Source organism: Nasonia vitripennis (genome assembly GCF_009193385.2).
Source record: "Nasonia vitripennis strain AsymCx chromosome 3 unlocalized genomic scaffold, Nvit_psr_1.1 chr3_random0007, whole genome shotgun sequence".
Lineage (NCBI taxonomy): Eukaryota > Metazoa > Arthropoda > Insecta > Hymenoptera > Pteromalidae > Nasonia > Nasonia vitripennis.
In genome coordinates this window covers 696,752-720,764 of record NW_022279626.1, presented here as the reverse complement: position 1 = coordinate 720,764, position 24,013 = coordinate 696,752, and the positions used below count along the sequence as shown (strand labels likewise).

Here is a 24,013-nt window from a genome sequence, read left to right as displayed (position 1 = left end):
CTTCCTTAGCGCATGTGACTGGTCATCTTTCACCACGCCATCACTTGACGAATGCATTACCATCCTTAACGACAACATCACGAAAGCCATAAATCATTTCGCCCCATTAAAGACTGTGACACCTGGACGTAAGCATCACCTGTGGTTCACCACGGCTCTTCGTGACCTTTTAACTGAAAGGAATAGACTCTACAGGCGCTTTCGCAGAAGTCGACTACCTTGGGATCTATACTTTTATAGAATCGCAAGGGACGACGCTCATAGACAGGTCGAGGAGGCCAGGCTGAATTACTATTATTCACGCTTGTCTACTCTGACCTACGTTGCAGAGATATGGAGAGAGCTTGAAAATCTTGGTATTACTACCTCTAAATCTTCTCCACCTGCTCGGTTCTCTCCAGATGCTCTCAACAAACACTTTAGTTCCATCTCAAATGATCCTCAAGCTCCATCTGTTGAGGAGTATCTGCGAACCCTTGAGAGTCTAGACCTCCTTTCCCTGAACATTTCATCTTCAGGGCTATCAAAGAGTCGGACGTGTTGGCTGCAGTATCACATTTCAATACCCAGGCCAGGGGAAGCGATGGCATCCCACAGGTCGTAATCTTCAAAGCATTGCCAATACTCGCTCCTTTACTTTGTCAAATTTTCAACCTGTCTTTGAGCGAGGCACGCTTTCCTTCCGCCTGGAAGTCATCGCTCGTAAGAGCATTAAACAAGATCAACTCTCCAACAGCTGTAACAGACTACCGTCCGATCTCTCTACTTTGTTTCCTATCCAAGGCGCTGGAGTGGCTGGTGCACAATCAAATCTCTGAATACCTTGAAACAAGACTTTATCTTGACAACTTCCAAACTGGTTTTCGCACTGGCCACAGCACGCAGTCCGGCTTAATTAAGCTGACTGATGATGTCAGGCTTGGGATGGACAGGAAGAAGGTCACTCTTCTACTTCTATTTGATTTTAGCAAGGCGTTTGATACGGTGTGTCACGTCAGGCTACTCGGAAAGCTATTCTCCTTCGGTTTCTCCAAGCAGGTTATCTGCTGGCTTGCATCTTACCTCTCGGGAAGAGAACAGACCGTCATTGGTGACAACAATGAGATCTCTACCTTTCTACCACTAAACACCGGTGTCCCACAGGGGTCAGTTTTAGGCCCCTTGTTGTTCTCGTTGTACATCAATGATATTGGTTTTTGCCTAGATTCAGATGTGTCCCATCTAATCTATGCGGATGACCTGCAAATCTACATCCAATGCTACCTCGAGGAGCTTGACTCCTGTTCTGTCAGGATGAGCGCTAACGCCGAGAGGATAATGGGCTGGGCTGCGCTGAATAGACTTAAACTAAATGTAACTAAAACTAAGGCTATCGTCCTGGGTTCCCCCTACTATATAAACGCTCTACCTTCTACTGCTAACACCTATATAAATATAGGGGGAGCCCAGGTCAACTTTGAATCATCGGTGCGCAACCTGGGGCTGGTGCTTGACTCCAAACTTACGTGGAAAGAGCACGTTACACAAATTTGTAAACGTGCTCACTCTTTAATGTACCGTCTCTATTTTTTTCGGAAAAGCACTAACCTTAGATTGCGCCAACATTTAGTGCAAGCACTCCTGTTTCCCCTCATTGACTATTGCTCACTTGCTTACTGCGACCTGACTCAGGAACTTGACTTAAAACTGCAGAGGCTTGTCAATACGGGGATCCGTTATATCTACGGTGTGAGGAGGGACGAGCACATCTCCCCTTACAGGCGTGAGCTGCAATGGCTTAACACCGCCGGACGTAGGAAATACTTCATGGCCTGTTTTCTAAGAAAAATGTTCAACACCTTAATACCTACTTATCTATTAGCCTATTTTGATTTCCACGTCGCGCTCAGGCCTGTGAGGGGTGAGGTGACTCCACTGGACATCCCGTCCTTCAAGACGGAGACGCTGAAGAATTCATTTTTCATCAGCGCCTCCTACCTCTGGAATAGCCTTCCATCTCATCTTCGCAACACATTATCCATACCACACTTTAAACAAGCAGCTAAAAATTACTTCTTCAATCTGGAAAACACATAAACATCACACAAACATACACACATTCTCATTCATCTCATTTCACTTCATTCCATTTCACACTCTTCAAACGCACTGGCACCCTTACACAACATTTTTATTCTTTTTATAATACACTATAATTGTATATGTACAACACAATGTACAACAATAAAAAACAATTAAATCTAAATCTACAGGGTGTTTCATTTTAATCCGACCACTACAAAAAACCATGGAAAAACTAATTTTAACGAAAAATGACCTTAACAAAAGTTGAAGGGGGTAAAGGGGGCCATCGAATGACACAAACACCTATGACCTTGAACTCGATTTTCAAGGTCATTTGAGGGTAATTGTGATTTTTTTAAATAGGAACCTCTATTTTAGACTTTGGAATCGGATAGAGCGGAAAAAATTACGTCGCAAAGGGTATTTTAAGTTTGCTTTGGTGACCTTGAGAAGGTCAATTCAAGGTCAAATAAGAAGTCTCAGCCTAAGATTGTTTTCCTTTCAATTTTTTCGTAGAATTATGTTATTGTTATTGTAATAAACATTAAGAGAATCATTGACTTAAAATGTGATTATGCTTTGCTGACTTTAAAGTCATTTTGTAAGGTCAAAAGTGCAAAAATGCAATATCAAATGTTATGTGAAGTCCATATTTATATCCTAACTTTAGTGTTACCCAGGAACAACGACGTGGACGTAGTAGGATTGTGTTCCCTTTGGGGTGCTTGATTAGAGTGAGTCCCCTTGCCTCTCACTTTTCGGGGTGCTTGATTAGAGTGAGTCCCCTTGCCTCTCACTTTTCGGGGTGGTGCTTAATTAGAGTGAGTCCCCTTGCCTCTCACTTTTCGGGGTGGTGCTTAATTAGAGTGAGTCCCCTTGCCTCTCACTTGTGCTCAAAATTCAACGCAGGTGCTCAAAGACACCACCATTTTGTTGGATACACAATTCAATTCGCTGCTGAAAATGTTCTACTGTTCTGAGTAATACAGCTCTTGGGATGTTTTCACATGCGGTTTGAATTCTGTGGATCATATCTTCCCTTGTTGTAGTTTCATGTTCATAAACAACATCTTTCAAATACCCCCACAAATAGAAATCGGGTGATGTCATATCTGGAGATCTCGGTGGCCATCGAACACCCAAATCTCCACGTCCAGTGCGTCCAATCCACCTGTCACGGTAATTTTGATTAAGATATTGTCTAACTATTCGAGCATAGTGCGCAGGAGCTCTATCTGATTGAATCCACATTCTTGCTCTTGTGTATAAATCTACTTCTTCAAGAAGTACTGGAAGACATTCTCTCAGGAACTATAAAAAATTATGGCCATTTACATTTTCATCGAAAAAGTATGGGCCTACAAGGTATCCGTTAACAATTCCACACCAAACATCAAGACTCCAACAATTTTGGTTATCTATCTGCCTGTACCAATGCGGATTAACATTCGACCAATAATGACAGTTGTGTCGGTTAAGCTCTCCATTGCTTTTGAATTTTGCTTCATCAGAAAACATTACGTATTGAAAAAAGTGACGATCATTAGCAATCATTTGTCGTGCCCATTGGCAAAACTGTAGCCTTAACCTCATATCAGCAGGTGTGAGATCCTGAGTCAAATTAATATGATATGGATGATAACGTTGACTTTTCAGTATTCTCCAAGCAGTAGCCATAGGTATACCACTTTGCCTTTGAATTTCACGGGTACTAACGTGGGGATTCAAATGAACCATTGCTAAAACGACCATTACACGAAGATCATCTTCGTTGTAATTACGACGTTCTCTAACCCGTGCTAGTTGCCCTTGTTGAGCTCTACGGTAAATCTCGCGAATGGTTGTATGACTTGGATTTCTTCTATCGGGATATCGAATTCGATACAAGGTTCAGCTTGTCGATAATTGTCTAGATTCACCAAGAATCAATAAAATATCAACCCTTTCAGCGGCTGGATAATCAGCCATTGTTAAAAATTTATAACAAGTTCAATAAAAAATTTTGTTTTTACCAAACTGAACAAATTAGATAGCTTTCGATGAGTAATAAATTTTAATAGAAAAAATAAAGGTCAATGAATGAAAAAGAGAAAATGTTAAACAAATGATATTTGATTAGTTTGGCTAATCAATAACTATTCAATAACTAGTAAACTATTGAATACTAAGTGTAAGTAACAATGAGTAGAGAATAAATTCATATGAAAAGAGATCTCTTATTAGAAAAATTGTCTATTTCAACAATGAGTCGCGGGAAAATTCAACGTGAAAAATCATCTTTACAAAATAAATTATTTACTTCAACAATAAATTCAGGCAAAATTCGATGAGGAAAATTAGTAGCCAATTGTGTCCACGTCGTTCCTGAGTAACGCTAAAGATAGGATAAAAATTCGCTTACGAAAACATCCCAAGAACTGAATAGAACCCAAAAAAATGGTGGTGTCTTTGGGCACCTACATTCAAATCTGTACATAATAAAAGTGAGAGGCAAGGAGACTCACTCTAATCAAGCACCCCAAAGGGAACACAATCCTATTACGTCCACGTCGTTGTTCCTGGGCAACACTAAAGTTAGGATATAAATATGGACTCCACATAACATTTGATATTGCATTTTTGCACTTTTGACCTTACAAAATGATTTTAAAGTCAGCAAAGCATAATCACATTTTAAGCCAATTATTCTCTTAATGTTTATTACAATAACAAAATGATAATTCTACGAAAAAATTGAAAGGAAAACAATCTTAGGCTGATACTTCTTATTTGACCTTGAATTGACCTTCTCAAGGTCACCAAAGCAAACTTAAAATACCCTTTGCGACGTAATTTTTTCCGCTCTATCCGATTCCAAAGTCTAAAATAGAGGTTCCTATTTAAAAAAATCACAATTACCCTCAAATGACCTTGAAAATCGAGTTCAAGGTCATAGGTGTTTGTGTCATTCGATGGCCCCCTTTACCCCCTTCAACTTTTGTTAAGGTCATTTTTTGTTAAAATTAGTTTTTCCATGGTTTTTTGTAGTGGTCGGATTAAAATGAAACACCCTGTATATACATCTATAGCTCTATAGAAAATCAAAAAGTAATAAGTTTATAATAAAAACTACAAAAAATTTAAAGGTTACGCTATTAAAAATTTTAATGAATTTTCAATAACAAAATTCTATGCCATGTTTTATTTCAATTTTGATAAATCAGCAATTATGGATAAAGATTTAGGTAGCATGAGTGAAATATGTGAATTCTGTAATGCTAAACATTTCAAATTTGAAATATTATATGATAAGAAGTTTTTTAATTGTTTCAATAGAGGAAACGTTGTATTATCTGACAATATTACTTATCCTTAACGTTTAAAAGAATTAGATTCTGGAAATACTGACGAAAGCAAACACTTTTTAAATTATATCAGACAATATAATAATGCACTTGCCTTCGCAAGTTTTGGAGCTAGATTTCACGCTCTTTTCGGAAAAGGCCCTCAAGTTATTTGAATAAGTGGTCAAATTTACCACAATATTTATACCTTACATCCTAACGAAAACGATCCAGAAGATATGGGCAACTATACATCATTGATAATGAAATCGCCTCGCAATCATGATTACAAACTAATGTCTTATGTTCTTTAATGCTATTAAAGGAATTATATAATTTTTTTCGACACATAAACATATACTCTAAATTATATCAAATGATGCACGAAGTCGAAATGGAAGCAAAAAATCGTTTGAAAAACGACAACGTTGAGTTTAATAGTAAAGAAATTATAATATACTTAATACGCAATTCTTATCATAATAAACGCAGATATAACGCAGCTAAACGTGATGAAGTAGCTGTGGTATTTGTAGGTGAAAATGGCCAACTACCAGAAGATCGAGATGTATGTATATATTCAAAATATAGAGCACCTAATAATATACCGTACATTAGTAAACATGTCCTATGTCATATCCATTTATGTATCCTAATGGAGGTTTTGGATGGATGCCCAATATGAAGAATAAAAATAACAAAAGTAATATTTCAATTCTACACTTTTATTTTCATAAATTCAGCATTAGAAACGATTTTAATCTTTACTCAAATTAAGGAAAATTAACTCAACAATACATTGTTGATGATTAGGTAAAAGTTGAAGGTTCACGATTATTTTTTTTTTATAAAAATCAACACCAATTAAAGACAGATTTATACAAAGGTGTCATGGATTACTAAAAAAATGAAAGTAACGTTGACAACGTAAGAATTGGAAAAATGGTTATATTAAACTTCTACATTTTAAAGGTAAAATGTCATAAAATGGAAGGAAATTAAATATCATTTGAGACCAAATAAATCAGCTATTGATTTAGTAGCAAAAGTGAATGAATTATTCAATAAAATTCTAAAAAAAAACATTTTTGAAAATGTAATGCATATACTTATGTAATTAAGTTTTAGAAAAGAGGTTTACCACATATGCACTTTTTTGATTTTATTCATAAAAATCATAAACTGAATAATGCAGATGATGTTGGTAAACTTATAATTGCAGCAATACATGATGAAATGAAATATCCAAGGTTACATAATATCGTTAAGCAATCAATGATATATGGCCCTTGTGGTGAAAATAACTTAAATTCACCATGTATGGATAGCAAAACCAAAAAATGTACCAAAAACTTTTCAAAATAGTTTAATTAGCAAATTACTTTTAATAATATTGGATATCCCCTTTATCGACGAAGTAAGAATGGAAAACAAATTCGTTTCAATAAAAACAATATAGCTGATAATCGATTTGTAGTTCCATACAATCCGTATTTATTGTTGAAATTTGATTGTCTTTTAATGTTGAAATATGTCCAACTCAATGTGTCAAATATTAATTTTAATATTGTTATAAGGGGCATGATTGTGCATTTGTAGAAATGAGTCCCGGTTATAATGAAAACGAATGTGAAAAAGAAAATTTCAACTACGATGAAATAAAACAATATTTAAATACATGATATGTAAGCCCTCCAGAAGCAATGTATCGTCTACTGCAATATGCAATGTACGTTTTATAACACATAATTTACCGATTAGCTGTATTATTAAAAATTTAACAGTTCGTATTCTTTAAGGAAGAATAAAAAGAAGAGTTGATTGATAAAAACTTAAACACAACTTCGACTGCATGGTTTGAACTAAATGCAAACGATCCGCAGGCTAGACAGTACTTGTACGCTGATATACAATATTTTTACGTTTTAAATGATAAAAACAAGAAATGGACAATAAGAAAAAAAGTTTGGAAGCCAAATATAAGTAGAATGTACTTTGTAAATCCGAAGGATCGTGAAAGATTTTTTTTTATGATTATTATTATTACATGTAAAAGGGGCTCAATCTTATAAAGAATTAAAAACATTCTAAAATCAACAATAAACATTAGCAAAGTAGCGTACGTACAAACATACTTATCTCTTATTTAAAACAGAAAAATATAATTTTTCTTTTTATACACTTATAATAGAAGTTTAGATGTATAAAAATGGTAAATAAAAATTTCCGGATGTGATCCAGATCAGATGATGCTGAGGATAATTATGATAAGGACTATTTAAACGATATGATATACATACGGTTTTTTTCTACATTTGGGGTTATATGCTCTTTCTTGTAGACGATATCCCGTAGATCTGGAAGTCATCCTGGCACCTGGACATAGTCTACAAGAATTCAAAAGTATTTTCTGGTATACTTTATGTTTAAGTGACGCTCTTCTCTTTAGATGATGTCGCGTCGACCCAGGGATCATCCTGACACCTGGACATTGTCTACAGGAAGTCAGGAGTATTTTTTTGTATATCATGCTTGAGTGGTGCTTTTTCTTGTAGACAATGTTGCGTTGACCGGGAGTTGTCTTGACACCTGGACATCGTCTACAAGAACTCAAAAGTATTTTTTGGTATAATTTATATTCTAGCGGTGCTCTCCCTTGTAGACGATGTCGCGTTGATTTGGGGACTATCCTGACATCTGGACATCATCTACAGGAAGTCTGAAGTATTTTTCAGCATATTTCATGTTTAAGTGGTACTCTCCCTTATAGACGACTTCACGTCGACATGGGGGGGTCATCCTGACACCTAGACATCGAATATAAGAAGATACAAGTTTTTTAAAGTAAATTTACAGTATAATATACAGTATTTGCTTTAGACAGATTAAATTAAAGCTTTTTATAGTTATATCAATGTGGATAATAATAACAACAACACAGCTAATATTATAACTATCGTAGGTAATACATTTTTGAATTTATCTTAATCAAGCGGTTATTGTTATATGTAGGAATACAAAATTGTCATAACTCAGCTAAACAATCAATATTGTATATTTAAATTTTATGATGCGATAACTCAGCCAAACAATTATTATTTATAATTAGGCCATCTATGTGTATACTTAGAACTAATAATGGCAATGACTAAGTCAAAAAATGACCAGTATGTATAGGAATTTATTTATTTATTTTTTTTTAATTATTTTTTATTGAAATATTTGTAGACATTGGCGATAACTGGACCAGTTAATCGTGTTTATTATTATAATATTTTAAAGATTGATTATAATTATATTTTTATATTTATTGTATTACAGAATATGAATAAATCGAATATAATTTATCATGTAAAAAATTAAATTAATTTAACAAGATTTCCGAATACACTATGTTTTTTGTATATATTTTTGCATTAGTGTTCGGTTTTCTTCGTTTCTTTTTATCTTTTAATAAATCCTTATCTTACTCGCAAATAAACTCCTTACTTAAAAATAATTTTGAGTTATTTCTCGATGTTTCTTAACAAAGCAATATATAATTGACCATAACTGAATACTGTAGTGCGCAAATATATTCCAACTTTGTCAAAAAATTGACATTTAGATCTGTTTATAGTCATAGCAACACTTCATCTCATCTAACGATGGCCTCAGATCAAGTCGTGGAAATAAGACGATTTTACCAGAATATTTACCAGTAATAATTTTTCCAGCTAATATAAGTTTTTTTCATATCCTTAATAATCATTCTTGTTCTATTACTAAAGCCACTATCGATATTTAAATTTCTTAAACAACTAACTATCGTACCTCTTTTTAATATTAATTTATGTGGCGGTAATCCATTTGGTGTCAACGAGTTTAGAAAATCAGTTGGGATTGAGTCTATCAAATTGCCATCATTTTCACTTTCAATTCTATCATCACTATAAAATACAAAACTTTTACCATCAATTTTTTAAACTATATTTTCATTAATTTTTGATATATAAGAATTTAATAGTGATAAAATCACTTTATTTTTCGACGATAAATCATTTGGATTAATTTTATGTCCGAACATTTCTATAATCAAATCATTATTACAAATAAATTTGTATAGAACTCTTCTAACATTATTTTGTAATTAAAATTTTGTTGCATTTTTATTTTATCCTACATTCAGTACCCAATTTTCAAATTCATGATCTTTATTCTGTAATCTCAAATTTTCATTTAATGATAATTTCATGAAAGATAACCATAATTTACTTCTTTTTGCACATAACTTCATCATTTTTGTACGATTGCCATGGCGTACTATAGGAAGAGTTTATCCAAAATCACCAGACGGAACGATGATTTTCCCTCCAAAAGGATTGTTATTAATACACAAATCTTGTAAAAATGTATTTATTGCTTCACAAGCATGTCTAGATACAATCGATATTTCATGCCATATTCTAATTCTAACATTTTTTAAAAACATTCAATATTTTGAATCAGGACAAATATTACATGTTGTTTGTTTGTTAATGTTTAACGGTTATTTCACTGTTTTTGAAGTACTATATAAATGTTTTATAAAAAGGTTCATGGTTTTATTAACATCGAATAGCGATCATTTCCAACGTTGTTTAAGCTTTAAAAATTTTCAATAGTGATAAATCTCGTTACAATAATAATAGTATAGTAGCAAATACAAACGTACAACAAAAACAAATTAAATTTACATAAAATATAGTTTACACTGAAATATTTCAATATTAAATGTGTGTGTTTTTTTATGTGGCGTAGGCAGAGCAAGCTCTACACAATTGGCCGTTCGACACCGGGTCCCCATAGGTACTATCTGTGAATAATACTTTCGCGGCCCCGTTAACTAGCCTATTTGGCTTCTCCTTTAAAGTTTGACTTTTCCATACATTCCCGATACACCAAGGTGATTAGGGGTTCAAGATCAAACTCGTCTTCTTCATTCTGCATCGTGCAGCAGCCTGCTTCCTGCAGCATTTATCGGTCATCCTCTAGACAGATTCAACCCCGACACCTACATTTCTCTATTTTGGGTACTCTCTTTCAGGTAGTCAGACATAATCCTTCTTATATGTGCGAGTACCTCTTCTTTCCGTAGTGCCTCATGTATCTTGTCTTTTTTGATAAATCTGCACGGATATTATTCAGATCTTTATTGAAATCAATATTTTTTACTTCACATCTATCTGCCTTTGTAAGATTTGAATTCACTCCAAGTTTTTTATGCAATTATAAGCATAAATTTAAGCTATAAATGGTATAAATGTTTTGAATAAATTTTTGCTTTCTTGCTAAGGAAGCCTTGCAATAGTAACTTTTGGTGTTTGTGTAAAACATGTTGGAAGTGTGTTTTGATGTATTTTTAGTCGAAAAATAGTGTTTTTAGAAAATGTCCGTACGGATGTGTGTGTGTGTGTGTGTGTCTGTGTGTGTTTGTTCGTATACCCCTGTATCTCAGCTTCTACTCAGTGGATTTTAACCCACCAAGTCTCATTTTCTTTGTTTTTACTAGTACATAGTGGGAAAACAGTCCGTTTTTACATTTTGTGGACGTGTTTTTTATGGTGATTTTTTAGATTTAAGATTTCAGTTTTTTCTAATAAACTTATTGGAAAAGTTAATAAAAGTGAATTGCTTAATAATATGTACCTAATAGAGAATAAAATTACCTATTTTTTTACTGCCGAAAATTTATACTATCATTCGTCGTTCCTTTGTTATACACCATGAAGCACAATTTTTTGATCGTTTAAACTCGAAAACTAAATGTCGAACCTTTCTAACAAAAGCATCATTATTGAAGGTTATTAGGACTATACGCCACTTTAATTTAAAGTCATTTCTTGGGGCAGATCCTAAGAAAAATATCAAAAATTGAGAAAAGTCGTTTTTCTTTTTCTACGTAACGCGATAACTCGAGTAAAAAGGCAACTATCAAATTATAATTTTAGATTTGGTTAGTATTATATAGAACCTTAATCCCTTTCTTTGGGCTGTTTATGAAACCAGTTAGTTTCAAAGATATTAGGCTTCAAAATTTTGTTTTTTCACCCTGTATACTCTATATAACTGAAAACTGCATCGCTTAGATCTCAGCTTCTATTTAATGGATTTTAATTTATACCTAGACTCGTTTTTTTTTGTATTTTTTACCAATTCGTGAAAAACAAGAGTTTCAGTTACGCATGTGCGTTCTTTTCATGACGATTTTTCGATTACTAGTGATTTTAGACGCATTCCGCAAACTATCCTAACCATTATAACTCGGAAACTAAATGTTGAACTTTTCTTCAAAAATCATGATATCATAATTATTGAAGGTTATTATACCTGTATAGACTGCTTTAATTCTAAGTCCTTTCATGAAGCAGATCCGGAGTCCTTCTTTTTGTTTCTCTCTTTGGCAAATGGCAAATTATATATGAAGTAAAAACTATTTTGATATTAAAGCAATACATAATCTTGAAAGAAGTTACGTACCAAAGAATTGTCAGCAGTTTTTTCAATACGGTAAAAAACCATATTGCGTAATCCATGTCCATTCATTTCTATACAAATATTACTGTTCAATGTGTCACGTACGCACACTAGCGTGCATACGTGTAGCGCAGCATGGTAACAACGAAAGTGCATCGCGAGCTCGTACGAACCGAGCGGATGACACTTTACGCCCGCCTTATTACTGCATACCGATGTGCAGTCGCGAGGCTTATTGTCCGATCGCGGGCAGTTGTCGACAGTCGGCAGAAAGCGCTCCTCCTTAGAAGAAAGCCTTTTTCCGACGTCCGTTCAGGATTCCCCAGGGCAGGAGCGAGCGACTCGCGCCGCTGAGGCCCGTCGCCACCTTTTCTGCGCCGCCGGCTCACGCTGTCGCCTATTGGTTGCCACCGCGTGGGACTTTTGTCTCGCTCTCGCTTGCTGCCTACAGGCTTGCGCGCGTCGTTCTCGTTCGTTGTGCGGTGGCGCATGAGCTGCGCGGTTCTACTTGTGAACTGTTAGAGCTGATGCCCGGGAAATTCAAACTCTCGCGTTCCTTATAACAGAGCCATAAGCTCGCAGATAATTCAGAGATAACAACTCTGAATTACGGAACTCGAAACAACAAAATGTCACTGACGTCAGAGCCCTTGACTCAAGTGACAAGAATTAAATTTCGAGCGCGATACACAGCAGTTTATGTTTCCGACACACGGAATGTTGCAACGCCGATCTAGCTGCTTCAGACTCTAGCGTTGACAGACTCCACCAGGGCTCCGCCATCTGCGTACGATGCCTTATAAAGCGCGTGCCGTTATTTGAGTGCCCTGTCGAGTCGTAGGCTCTTCTGTTGCAGCGCCAACCTGATCCGTCGTCCTCTCTCGCCCCTTCTTGACCTCTGCGGGAGCTAGCGACGGCCGTTGTACTTTCGTCCTTTCCTGAGCAACTCTCCTACTTCGGCGTCGTTTTGCTCAAAACAAACAGACGCTATTAGCCACATACACTCAGACTTATTTACTCGACCTTGGGACACTGTCCTGGCTTCTCCCGAACTTTGTCACATGGTGAAATTTTACCATGTTACAGAGAAAATAAGTTTTTTGTACTATATTCCAAAAATAAATTCGCATAATTTCAGGTTCACCCATATTCTTGTCGATAGTATACTATTATTCATTATAATGAAACAAGAAAATAAGAAGAAAAGTGCGAACTATGCTGGAACAAGACGCTTGTGTACTCCTGTAGAGAACACTCCGAGGAGAACACACTCACCAGAGATCCGTTCGGCTCCGTACGCCCAAGCCGACTGTGTCGAGAGCAAACACTCCCTGATATAAAGACTGAGTTCAGACCCTGAAGAAAAGCTCTGTACGAATTTCGAAAGGACAAATTTCTATAAATCTTTGGAACTCTCTGGTGCTTTCAAGGAAATCTATGGAACTCTGGTGCTCTCAGGGAACTCTATGCAGTCTGTCGCATAATCGGAACGGTCGAGAGTACGAGAGATTTTTAAAGATTTCTAAAAATTTCCAAAGATTTCCAACATTTTTTTCGAAAGTTCTCAGAGCGAGCAGCCCCTCGGGTGTCGATTACTAAGCTTATGGCGTCAAGAATGAAGCGTTTTTTCCTGAAGCCGTATTGATATTCCGCTAGTCCACCTGGTTCTTCAATGATTTGGTCTATTCTAACGACGATTATGAGCTCCAAAATCTTGCCCGGGGTGTCCAGCATGCAGAGTGATCTGTATGAGGCAGCTTCTCCAGGTGGCTTATCTCCTTTTGGTGATAGCACCAGGCGTTGCTTCTTCCAGTTCTTAGGAAACGTCCCTTCTTTGAGATATGCATTGTATAGGTCCACAAAGACATCAGGGCGTGCCTGTATAGCTTGTTTCAATGCATTATTAGGTATGCCATCCAGGCCTAGAACCTTGTTGTTTCCAATTCTTTTGCATGCAGCCAATAATTCCTTTATGGCGATTTTTGGAATGAGTTCGTCATTTTCCTTCGCTTTGGGGATAGCTGTTACTTCCAGTTGAAGGGGAAACAGCGTAGCCACTATACGGTCCAGCAATTCCGGGCTTTTCGGAGGGGGAATATAGCCTCCCCTTATCTTCTTCATTACTACTTGGTATGGTCGCCCCCAGGGATACACTTATTTTGCGCGGTATAATCCGACTTATAGACACATAAATAAGTTTCAGAAAAATAAGTATGAATGAGTGCATCAAAGTGATCGACTTATATGCCTATTAAATTGTTTGAATCCTGGTTCCTGTCCTGAAAATCTATTTTTTAACCCAAAAACTACTAATATTGAAGAAAACGGTTCAGAAGGTTCCATTTTAATAATTAGACAAATTTTTGCACATTTTTTTATGTAAAAATCGAATATATAAATACGTCAATATTGAAACGGCTTTAACCTTCTGTCGCTTCCGCAGTTCTTGGATTCTTGAATATAAATAATGGATTAAGGACAGGAGCCAGTATTCAAGCAATTGGGGAAATTAGCACCAGCTTCACGTCTGCGTACGTCTGTACTTGCAGTGACTAAAATTTTATATCGTTATTTACAGACTTACACTATCACTGAAACTGTTGGACAAATTTGTGAATCCTATAAATGTAAACCAGTGGAAGGAATGCTTAGCCATCAGTTAAAACAGTTTAAAATCGATGGTGAAAAAACTATAATACAAAATCCCAACGATGCTCAAAAAAAAGAGCATGAAAAATTTACGATGGAGATGCATGAGGTAGGAATATATTTTATATAAATATAGTTAAGGCTTAACATAATTTTATTTGAACAACTTACATACATTGTAATTATCGAATATTATAGAATTATAAAATTGATGATTATCGAAACTTTACAGTATAAGCGTTGAAAGGCATTTTAAACTCTTTCTCGGCATGTCCGTCATATGTAAAGAGTCTTATATTTTCACATACAAAAAATATGTAAAATAAATTTTTAGAGATTTTTCTGGTCGGGAGAATAGGAAACTGACATGGTTTTGCTATATAGATATAAATATGTGAATACAGTAGAATATAGTATAAGATTATGTTGTATATCAATTTTTTGCTAAGGTAATACCTGTAGGCCCTAAAATAATTAATCAAAAATTCATATATTTTAATAGTTGTTAAAACGGCAGCTCTCCAATATGGCGGCTCGAAGAATAAGAAAACCTAACCTAACGCATGGGCATTTGAATTAACGCGTACGTTTATAATCTATTGGAGTCTCGAAAGTTATTTGAAAACAAGTATCAAGCAGTTAAAGCGTGAATATGTTAAAGTATTTAATTTTGTTCGTAAATAGTTAGTGTATGATAGTTAAAGTGATTAAAATCAACTTAAATCAGTAATGCGTCCAAAATTATTTTCGACGGTATTTTTGTGGCTGTTGATTTGCATGACGTACAAAACATAATTTATAATTTATAATGTTCATATTTACAACTTGTTGTTTCTACTCTGTTGATAGTGAAAAGGTAGCACCTAAAATATCCGTGACCGGAGAGAAACTGAGTAGAGTATAAATTAACTTCTCCCACTTCCTATCCACCCACGGTTGTACTTCTTTGATGAAGGTTCTAGTTCATCATTTCTTGGGACATTCCGTCGAACTAGTTTGCCGTTCGCGCATTGGTGTTTCTCTTTTTCCTGCCATGATTAATACTACTGATGTATACAATACTATCCGACGTTTTGCAAGCCTTGTAGTTCTGCTTGCGTTCAGTCGCAAGGAGATCCACGAGAATCACCTCCGCGATTACCATCGTTGCCTCGACCGCAACTGTCCGGTAGGAACATGCCATCCTAAGGACCCCCTGCGTTATACCGTCATTATCTTCTTCAAATAATTATTTATACTCATAGCATCGGCTTATTCTTGTGCTCCGTGAAACAGGATAGAGCTACTGGTCGCCATTAGTAACCGCCTGACTGTTGGTCAAACATTGGCCATAAGTCGGCTAAGCTGCGCTTTCCCAATTGTGGCTCTTTTACGGATGCGTACTAGATATACACCGTAGTTCAGTTTCATGTCTAGAGTTATCCCTAGATACTTTGTCTATGGTTTCGTCCTGATAGTCTCGCTGGCTACCTTCATTGGTATAATGGTAGGTATCTGCTTTTCTGTCAAGAGTACAATTCCGGTCTTATTAAGCGCTATAGTTACCCCGTGTAGTCCGCGTATCCAACAAGCATCACGCTTCCTGTCGTTTCGAGTTTTAGAAGTCCGTCGTACAATATACCCTAGAAGTCCGGCCCCAATATCGAACCCTGCAAAACTTCTGCAGTTATAGGTCTTTTCCTGCGTCATATTTGATAGCCTGGTCCCTCATGAAATTTTCTGTAAGATGCTTAATGTATCGCGGCATACCGAATAAGGCATCAAGTATGTCGGTGCATTTTGCTAAGTTGTTTTTTACTGCGTCTGTTACCTCTATAATTGCCCCTGCGATTTATTGCCCCTTTCTAAAGCCATGCTGTTTATTGAAGAGCTTTCCCGCTTGGCATTTAATATTCGCGGTGTGATCAGTGCTTCCCCCGTCCTTCCCGTTGTGTCTAAGAGACTCGAAGGTCTGTAAGAGGTACCCACGTCAGCTTCATTCTTCGGCTTTTCAATAAGCACAAGTCTCGCTCTTTTCTTCCTGCTTTAAAAAGATAAAGTTTCCGCGATAAGTTAGCCTTCTGTGAAAAAAGGTATCTCGACTGCAGGGACCTACGTTGCTTCTGTCCGGGATCAGATGGGACATGAAAGAAACATCCCATCCATTACTTTTTTCATCGCTTCTGTCTCCATGGGCTCTATTTATTTTATTTTACCCATCTGTCGTGTTACGATAGCATATCCATCGACAAAAGGGTCTTTCTATATGTCGTCAATGATCTTTGTCCAGCAACGTCGTTATAGCGTGCGCGGAATGTGTGTGTTTTTTTTTGTTTCTCTCTCGGTGAAAAAGGTATTGGGGAAAATCTTAGAAAGGCCATAGCATGACCTTGTTAATGGGATCGTCGAAACAGCCCCATCTCCAATGTTAGCCGTGTGTCGGATTCACACCGACTAAACCCATCCCCCTTACGGCCAGATGAAAAAAACACCCAGCCGTAAAAAGGAACGCGCCCTTTGCCTGTATCGACGCTTGGTAAAAGTGCCAAGCTCCAACTTCTATGCACCTGAACCCCGCGGTACCACCGTCAAGCAATGCTTCGCGGAGGGGGGGGGGGGGGCTTTTGCCCGCTTCTGGTTGATGTGGTCGTCGTTACTATAGTCATCCTTCATTTTCTGCGTCGCATACACACACGTACATACTCAGCCTCTTTGTCTTCTTCTGTCTTCTTCGTCTTTTCTGACTTTCTTGAGAATGTTCGCTGCATAGTTGCTGACTGCGCACCATCCATCATCTGAAGTCAGCATGACTGTCATAATCGACTCAAGAGTTACTCTGGTCTGAAGATAACATCCTCTGTTGCATCCGAACATATTGGGCAGTTCGGAGGGTCGTCTAGTTTGAACCGATGCATGCACCCATGTCTTCTTGCAATCCAGTCTTCTATCCTTGGTATAAGGCGATGAGTCCATCGTCCTTTGCCACTAGCGTCTCATCTTGTTTCCCATTCAGCCATTGTCTTCTTTCTTGTAGCATCCCAGATCTCCTTCTGGCTTGTGACATTCGATCGTCTCCTAGCTTCGAATACGTCCTTTCTTTCCAACGCTAAAAGGTCAATAGGTGGCATGCCTGCTATAATGCAGACAGCATCGTCCGATACCGTATGGTAAGCAGACGCCACTCTTAGTGCACTTCGCCTATACACGGTAGTCATCTTTTATGCATACGATTTCACCCGCATCGCATCTGCCCATATTAGGGCTCCGTACAGCATAATCGATGTGGTTACACTGGCTAAGAGTAACCTTCGCTTCTGAGTTGGCCCTCCTACATTTGGCATCAATCGTGATAGAGCAGAGCCAACTTTCGCTGCTTAATCACTGACTACTTCCAGATGCTGTTTAAAACTTAGTCTTGCATCGATGGTGATGCCCAAGTATTTGATGGTTGGTTGAGAAACGATCTCGTGTCCATTTACCGTCAGTGTGATTTCCTCCATCTTCTTCATACTGGAAATGAGAATAACTTCGGTTTTGTGACAGCTAGTTCCAGACCCGTCTCTGTTAGCCATTTGTGTATTATACGGGTTGACTCTTCAGCTATGTCTGTCACCTCTTCTTTTGTTGTTTTGCTACTATCGCTACTGCTATGTCGTCAGCGAATCCCACGACTGTTGCTCCTTCAGGTAATTGTGGCTTCCTCGTTGTACAGAATGTTCCAAGTCGGTGGGCCAAGTACTGACCCTTGGGGGACGCCTCCTGTAACTTTATAAGTCTTGGTACCGTCTTCAGTGTCATATAATAAGATTCTGTCACGGATATTTTAAGTAGTCGGACATCATCCTTCTTATAAATAATGGCACATCCTGCTTCCAAAGGGCCTCGTGTATCCCTACTGAAAAATCTGTAGTGAAAATCAGATGATTTTTAAGGGAAAAATGTGCTAATTTCGTATTTGATTAACAGATGATTTTCAGGTGAAAAGCACGTGACCTCTTATTTTAAAAACCCAATTTTTTTCGCATTCAATTAAAAGATGATTTTTAGATAAAAATCATGTAACCTTTTATTACTTTAAATATTATGTTTTGGATTTATATTTGCTATAATTGAATTAAATTTTTAAACATTATTATTATTATTATTTTTATTATAATGGTTATAATTGTAAAATTGTAAATTGCTGATTTTAATAAATTTTAAATAAGTGTATAATAATAATAAAAATTTTAATCGATAGAGAGAGAAAAACAATATCCGAAAGTTTTTTTGTGTTTAGGAGTACTAAATAAGTATTTGGTCAATTTGTATGTTTTTTATTATAATTTATATTTCATCTATATACAATGCTCTTTTGATATTAGTAATGTTACATATTTGGTAATGGCAAGATGTACATACATATTTCGAAGAGCTTTCATGAAAATACAGATACTTTTAATATCCGTAGTATCTATAACAGTAGGATTCTCTTCAATTTCGTTGACTATTTGTAAAATACTATAATGTTTACTTAGACATTTTCGTGTTCGGACCATATTACAAATTGTTCATTTTTTCTGGTTTTCTCTATTTACTACAAATGTATCTATTCGGGACAAATCTGTTATCGTTTAGTAAAATGAATTAATTTTTTGACCTTATTTTTGATTTACGAAATGTCTCATATAAATATCCATCTTTTATGATTTTTGAATATAATTTGGCATTTATTGATACATTCACACTTGCCAATAAGGAATCATTTACACTGTCGCCTCTACCAAAATAACTTATATCAAAAAGTTTAAAATAATTATGTACATTCGAACTGAGAATATCTTCGGCGCAGTATATTTTGACTAAAACACTTACATGCGGATATGAGCGTTCTTGTAGAACTGTTGCAGCATGATTAATGTTAATATACCTAATTATCTGAGAGGTAACACCCTTTGAGCACCTAATAGCATTTAACAAATTGTGATTTCCTAACTCGAAAGAGAAAGTTGAATGACACCATAGTGGTTTCCAATTTGGGACACTTTCGGATATATGCAAGAGTTGATGTATGTTGTAACTCATTGCTTTCTCTCCAAAGAACTTCTCAGTTTTAGCTACAAATTCGTCTAGGATTTCATCCGCTTTATTTAATTCTGACACATGATTATTATTTTTTAGTAAAATGTACAAACTTTCTACATGGATATCCATCCTGGGACATGGGTTAATAATGCTCACATAAACAATAATATAAATAATATTTAAAAAGATTCTATTAATCTTTGCAAATGATAAAATTTATCACAAAATATCAACAGTCTTTTTGAATAATTATTTCGGAATAGCAAACACGAAGAATCTGGCATTATAACCATTAAAATAAAAATAATAATAATAATAATAATAAAATTAATAATGTTAAAAAGTGTATTCAATTATAGCAAATATAAATCCAAAACATAATATTTTGAAGTAATAAAAGGTTACATGATTTTCATCTAAGAATCATCTGCTAATCAAATGCGAAAAAATTGGATTTTTTAAAATAAGAGGTCACATGCTTTTCACCTGAAAATCATCTGTTAATCAAATACGAAATTAGCATGCTTTTCCCTTGAAAATCACCTGGAAATCATCTGATTCTTATTGAAGCTTTTTCAGTAGGGATTTCACTCCATCTGGCCGAATAGAATGCATTTTTGACATCCAATGTAACTATGGCGCACTACTTCTTTTTTCTCCCATCTATCTTTTCCCCTCTATCGCTGTGTGTGCAGTGTCAATCACTAGACTAACTGCGTCCAGGGTTTACGCTTCTTTCTGAAGCTATATTGGTGTTCTGCTAATCCACCTTTTCCTTCTATAAAATAATCCATTCTGACGCAGATAATGTGTTCCAAGATCTTCCCGGGGGTATCCAGCATGCAAAGCGGTCTGTATGATGAGGACTCTTGGGGTGGTTTCTTTCCCTTTGGCAAAAGCACTAGTCACTGTTTCTTCCAGTTTGTGAAAAATGTTCCCTCTTCTAGACTGGCATGCTTTAATGCAATATTTGGAATGCTATCCGGCCCTGAGGCCTTGTTGTTTCCTACCCTTTTGCAGGCGGCTAACAATTCCTTAATCGTGATCGGTGGGGTAGCATCTTCATTCACACCTCTTTCGATGACACTTGGTTCTTCCAGTTTCCTGGGTAACAGTGTGGTCACTACCCGGTACAATAGTTCCGGGCATTTTGGTGAAGGCACGTAGCTTCCTTTAATCTTCTTCATTACTATTTTATACGGTCGACCCCAATGGTCTTGTTTGACCTCGTCCTGTAATTCCTTAAGGGGGCACACCACCTTTGAAATTAAAATCAAAATGTTGCATTAAAAATTTATAAATACTTATATAAATGAACCAATTTTTTATTACTATTCTTAGACATATTTACCTTTATTTTGATGGTTTTAGACCTTCTATATACCTCTATAATACCTACGTATAGTAGGGAGTCCATAATTCACTTACCGTAAGATTCCAAAGGAACGAATGGCCCAAATGAGCTCAAACTCGAATGAACTTAATCGGATGCACCTTTAGATTGTTGGAAACGAATTGATATACTCTACCATAACTAATGTACTTTTAAACAATATCCTAGAGTTTATACATTTAAATTAAAGTATTTATAAATTTTTAATGAAAAATTTTGATTTTAATTTCAAAGGTGGTGTGCCCCTTTAAGTCACCGTCGTTTGTTTTTGCGGATTTTCTTCTTAAGACTCCTTTTAGCGTCCATTATTTCTCACCCGCGGGCATCTACTATTTCCTTGCCTATACTAGTTTTATAGTATTTCTTTCTCGTCCGTTGTTCTCGTCTTCTAGTCCAGTGGCACTCGCTACGTGTACTTGCAATCTCCTTGCCCCACCAGTATACTAGTGGTCGTTTACTATATGCTAGGGATGCACGATATTATAAAAAGTATCGATACTGCGTATTGATATGTATCAATGCACTAAATATCGATACGTGCAATATATTGGCATCCGAATATCGATATTACCTGTATCGAATGTATCGATACAATAATTTAAAAACTTTTTTCTTTTTAAAATCAACTAAAATTAAAAATTTGGAAATTCCTTCTACTATTTCTTTATTATTCTACGATCAACATCTGATAATTACATGCTAAATTAAAATTTACATCAATAATATATTAAATTTTTGTTTAACAAAATTATTTTCTTCCTCTGTAAACTCAATAAATAATGATTTTTCTTTAAGATTAACCTTTTAAAGGTGCCAGTCTTTTTTTTGGTAATGATGCTAAAAATAGAAGATGCTGCAGGTGTTTAGGACTTCTATCTTAAGTCATAATTCTTCCAGCATTTGAAAACAATCGTTCTGAAGGAGCAGAAGTGGCGACGATCACCATATACCGCTTGGCTAAGGTAGACAGTGATGTTGAATTTCGATTCCAATATTCGATTGGACTTTCGTTCATACCAATCGTTGGTTGGTTTAAATAATATTTTAGTTCATCGTACAACTCATCTTCATTTCTAGATTCTCTAATTGAATTATTTTTCTGGGCGAGCTCATGGTGCAAATCCCAAAAACTTTCCTCTTTCAAATCACTTACTTTATCAGACTTTTCTTGCAGAGAACTATTATTTTCAGTTGCAGTCATTTCGCGGAGTAACCTTGAAATTTTGTCTATTGCTTTGCTACAAGCAAGTCTGTCATTGAAGTGTATTCTTTTAAATCTTGAATCTAATAGAGTAGCTATAGCTATTAATGATATACTTTCTATCTTCTGAAATCGTTTTGTGAATTGGTCAATTAATGCCTGCTTCGAATGCTTAGCGTTTTCGCTTTCAGTCTTACAAATCTGTAATTTTTTATGTAGAATGCTCAGTACAACAATCACTGTACTTGATGTAACGTAAGAATCTCCACAGATTATCTTTATTGCTTCTTCAAAAGTCTTGAGCAAGTTAATAAACTCTTTCGCAGTTTCCAATTCCAATGCTGTTAGCATGGCTGGCGCTTTTGGAAATTTCAACAGAGTAAGCGTGATTGGCTCAGAATTCAAAAGAAATCTTTCCAACATGTAATATGTGGAATTCCAACGTGTTTCAACGCTTTGGATCAGTTTTAACGTTTTGTGTGTACGTAGTTCGTCCGCTGCAGAAACTGATTGTTTAAAAAAAGTTACAATCGACTTAACTTTTTTTATCAAAGGACTGATTAAACTGTCTTCTTCGATGATGCGTGAAGGGACTAAGTTTAACGTATGTGCGAAACATGGAAGACATTTTTTAACACCAAAAATATCGATGATTGCCTTCCTAATGTTGGCTGCATTATCCGAAATTACGGCTACTACTTTTTCACTTTTTATACCCCAATTTTCTAATATTTCAATGATCCACTTTTGTATATTTTCAGAAGTATGTTTCTGATCCAATTCTTTGACACCAATTGTGACAGATTTGGTTTCGTTATTGAAAATATAGTGGGCTGTGAATCCTAGATAACTTTTGTTATTTAAAGTGTCTGTCCATATATCTGTAGTCAGTGATAATGCATCAACTTCTCATACTTCTCCTCTACCAGTTCTGTTATTGATTTCCTAGATGGAGGTTTATACAACGGGTTTAAAGCTTTTACGAATTCTAAAAACCCCTCCTTCTCAACAGTTCGAAAAGGCAGATTATCCTTAGCCAGCATGTAAACTAATTTGGCGTTTGTTTCCGTGGCTTTTGATCCTTCTACAAATATATAATTAGGGTTAATTTTTATTGTTAGTTTAGTATCAAAATAGTATTAGCTTCTAAAAAAGTTCAAAATTAAAATATGCTTGTTAGTCAAACTTAGAAGAACTTACTCTGGTATGAAATTTGCTTCGAAAAACTATCGTCCACTCTTCCTTGTTTTGCTTTTGTTGTCGCAATATGGCCTTTGCTAGCAAGCATAGAATCGATTGCGTAGCTTCTACGTAAGATTCTGAAGATGGCTGACCAGTTGTCGATTCAAGTTTGTGTTTTTTATTAGTTTCCTCTTCTTCTTGTGTCATCTTATAAAAAAATAAATAGAAAATAAAATTAACATAATGACATGCAGACAAAGTTTTTTTTTCAATTAAATTAGAATCATACTTACAGTGGCTTTTCGTTTCCCACTTTTAGTGTCCGGTTTAGACAAAGTCATGTTATGAGATCGCTGTAGATGTAAGTACAAATTTGTCGTATTACCAGAAGCTTTTACTTCTTTCGAACAAATTTTACATCTGCTGAACTCACGGCTGAGTTGCGTGAAATGCTTCCAGACCTCGCTTGTCTTAGGCACTGTGAACAATAATTAAAATTTTATGATATTTGATAATTAAAATTGAGAGAGAAAAAACGTTTAGGATTTGGTTGGGTAAAGAGAAATGATGCCTACTATTGTGGACAGAGGATCACACATTCGCCTATATACAAAGTACAAACACACTTGCCAATTCTCAACTGATACTGTAAAAATAGTATTA

At 35.9% G+C, this 24,013-nt stretch overlaps 2 protein-coding genes across 5 annotated transcripts in view; one reads left to right on the top strand and one right to left on the bottom strand.

The window, feature by feature from the left end:
• The window catches only part of LOC100114920 (proliferation-associated protein 2G4), a 141,057-nt gene that overhangs the window by 61,324 nt on the left and 55,720 nt on the right, over positions 1–24,013 (top strand). For all 3 annotated transcript variants that reach the window (XM_031926038.2, XM_031926039.2, XM_031926040.2), the window contains exon 4: positions 14,461–14,640. In XM_031926038.2, the coding sequence (XP_031781898.1) occupies positions 14,461–14,640 (180 nt within the window). The remainder of the gene's footprint in view (positions 1–14,460; positions 14,641–24,013) is intronic.
• Positions 21,739–23,820, bottom strand: LOC103316930. Of its 2 annotated transcripts, none has more exons than XM_031926041.1 (3): positions 23,644–23,820; positions 23,369–23,557; positions 21,739–23,252 (listed from the first exon to the last, which is right to left on the bottom strand). In XM_031926041.1, the coding sequence occupies exons 1-3, from the start codon at positions 23,689–23,691 to the stop codon at positions 23,217–23,219; spliced, it is 273 nt and encodes a 90-aa protein (XP_031781901.1). In that variant the 5' UTR covers positions 23,692–23,820; the 3' UTR covers positions 21,739–23,216. The 2 variants fall into 2 exon arrangements, with proteins under 2 accessions (XP_031781901.1, XP_008211300.1); XM_008213078.2 differs by having other exon boundaries at positions 21,741–23,252.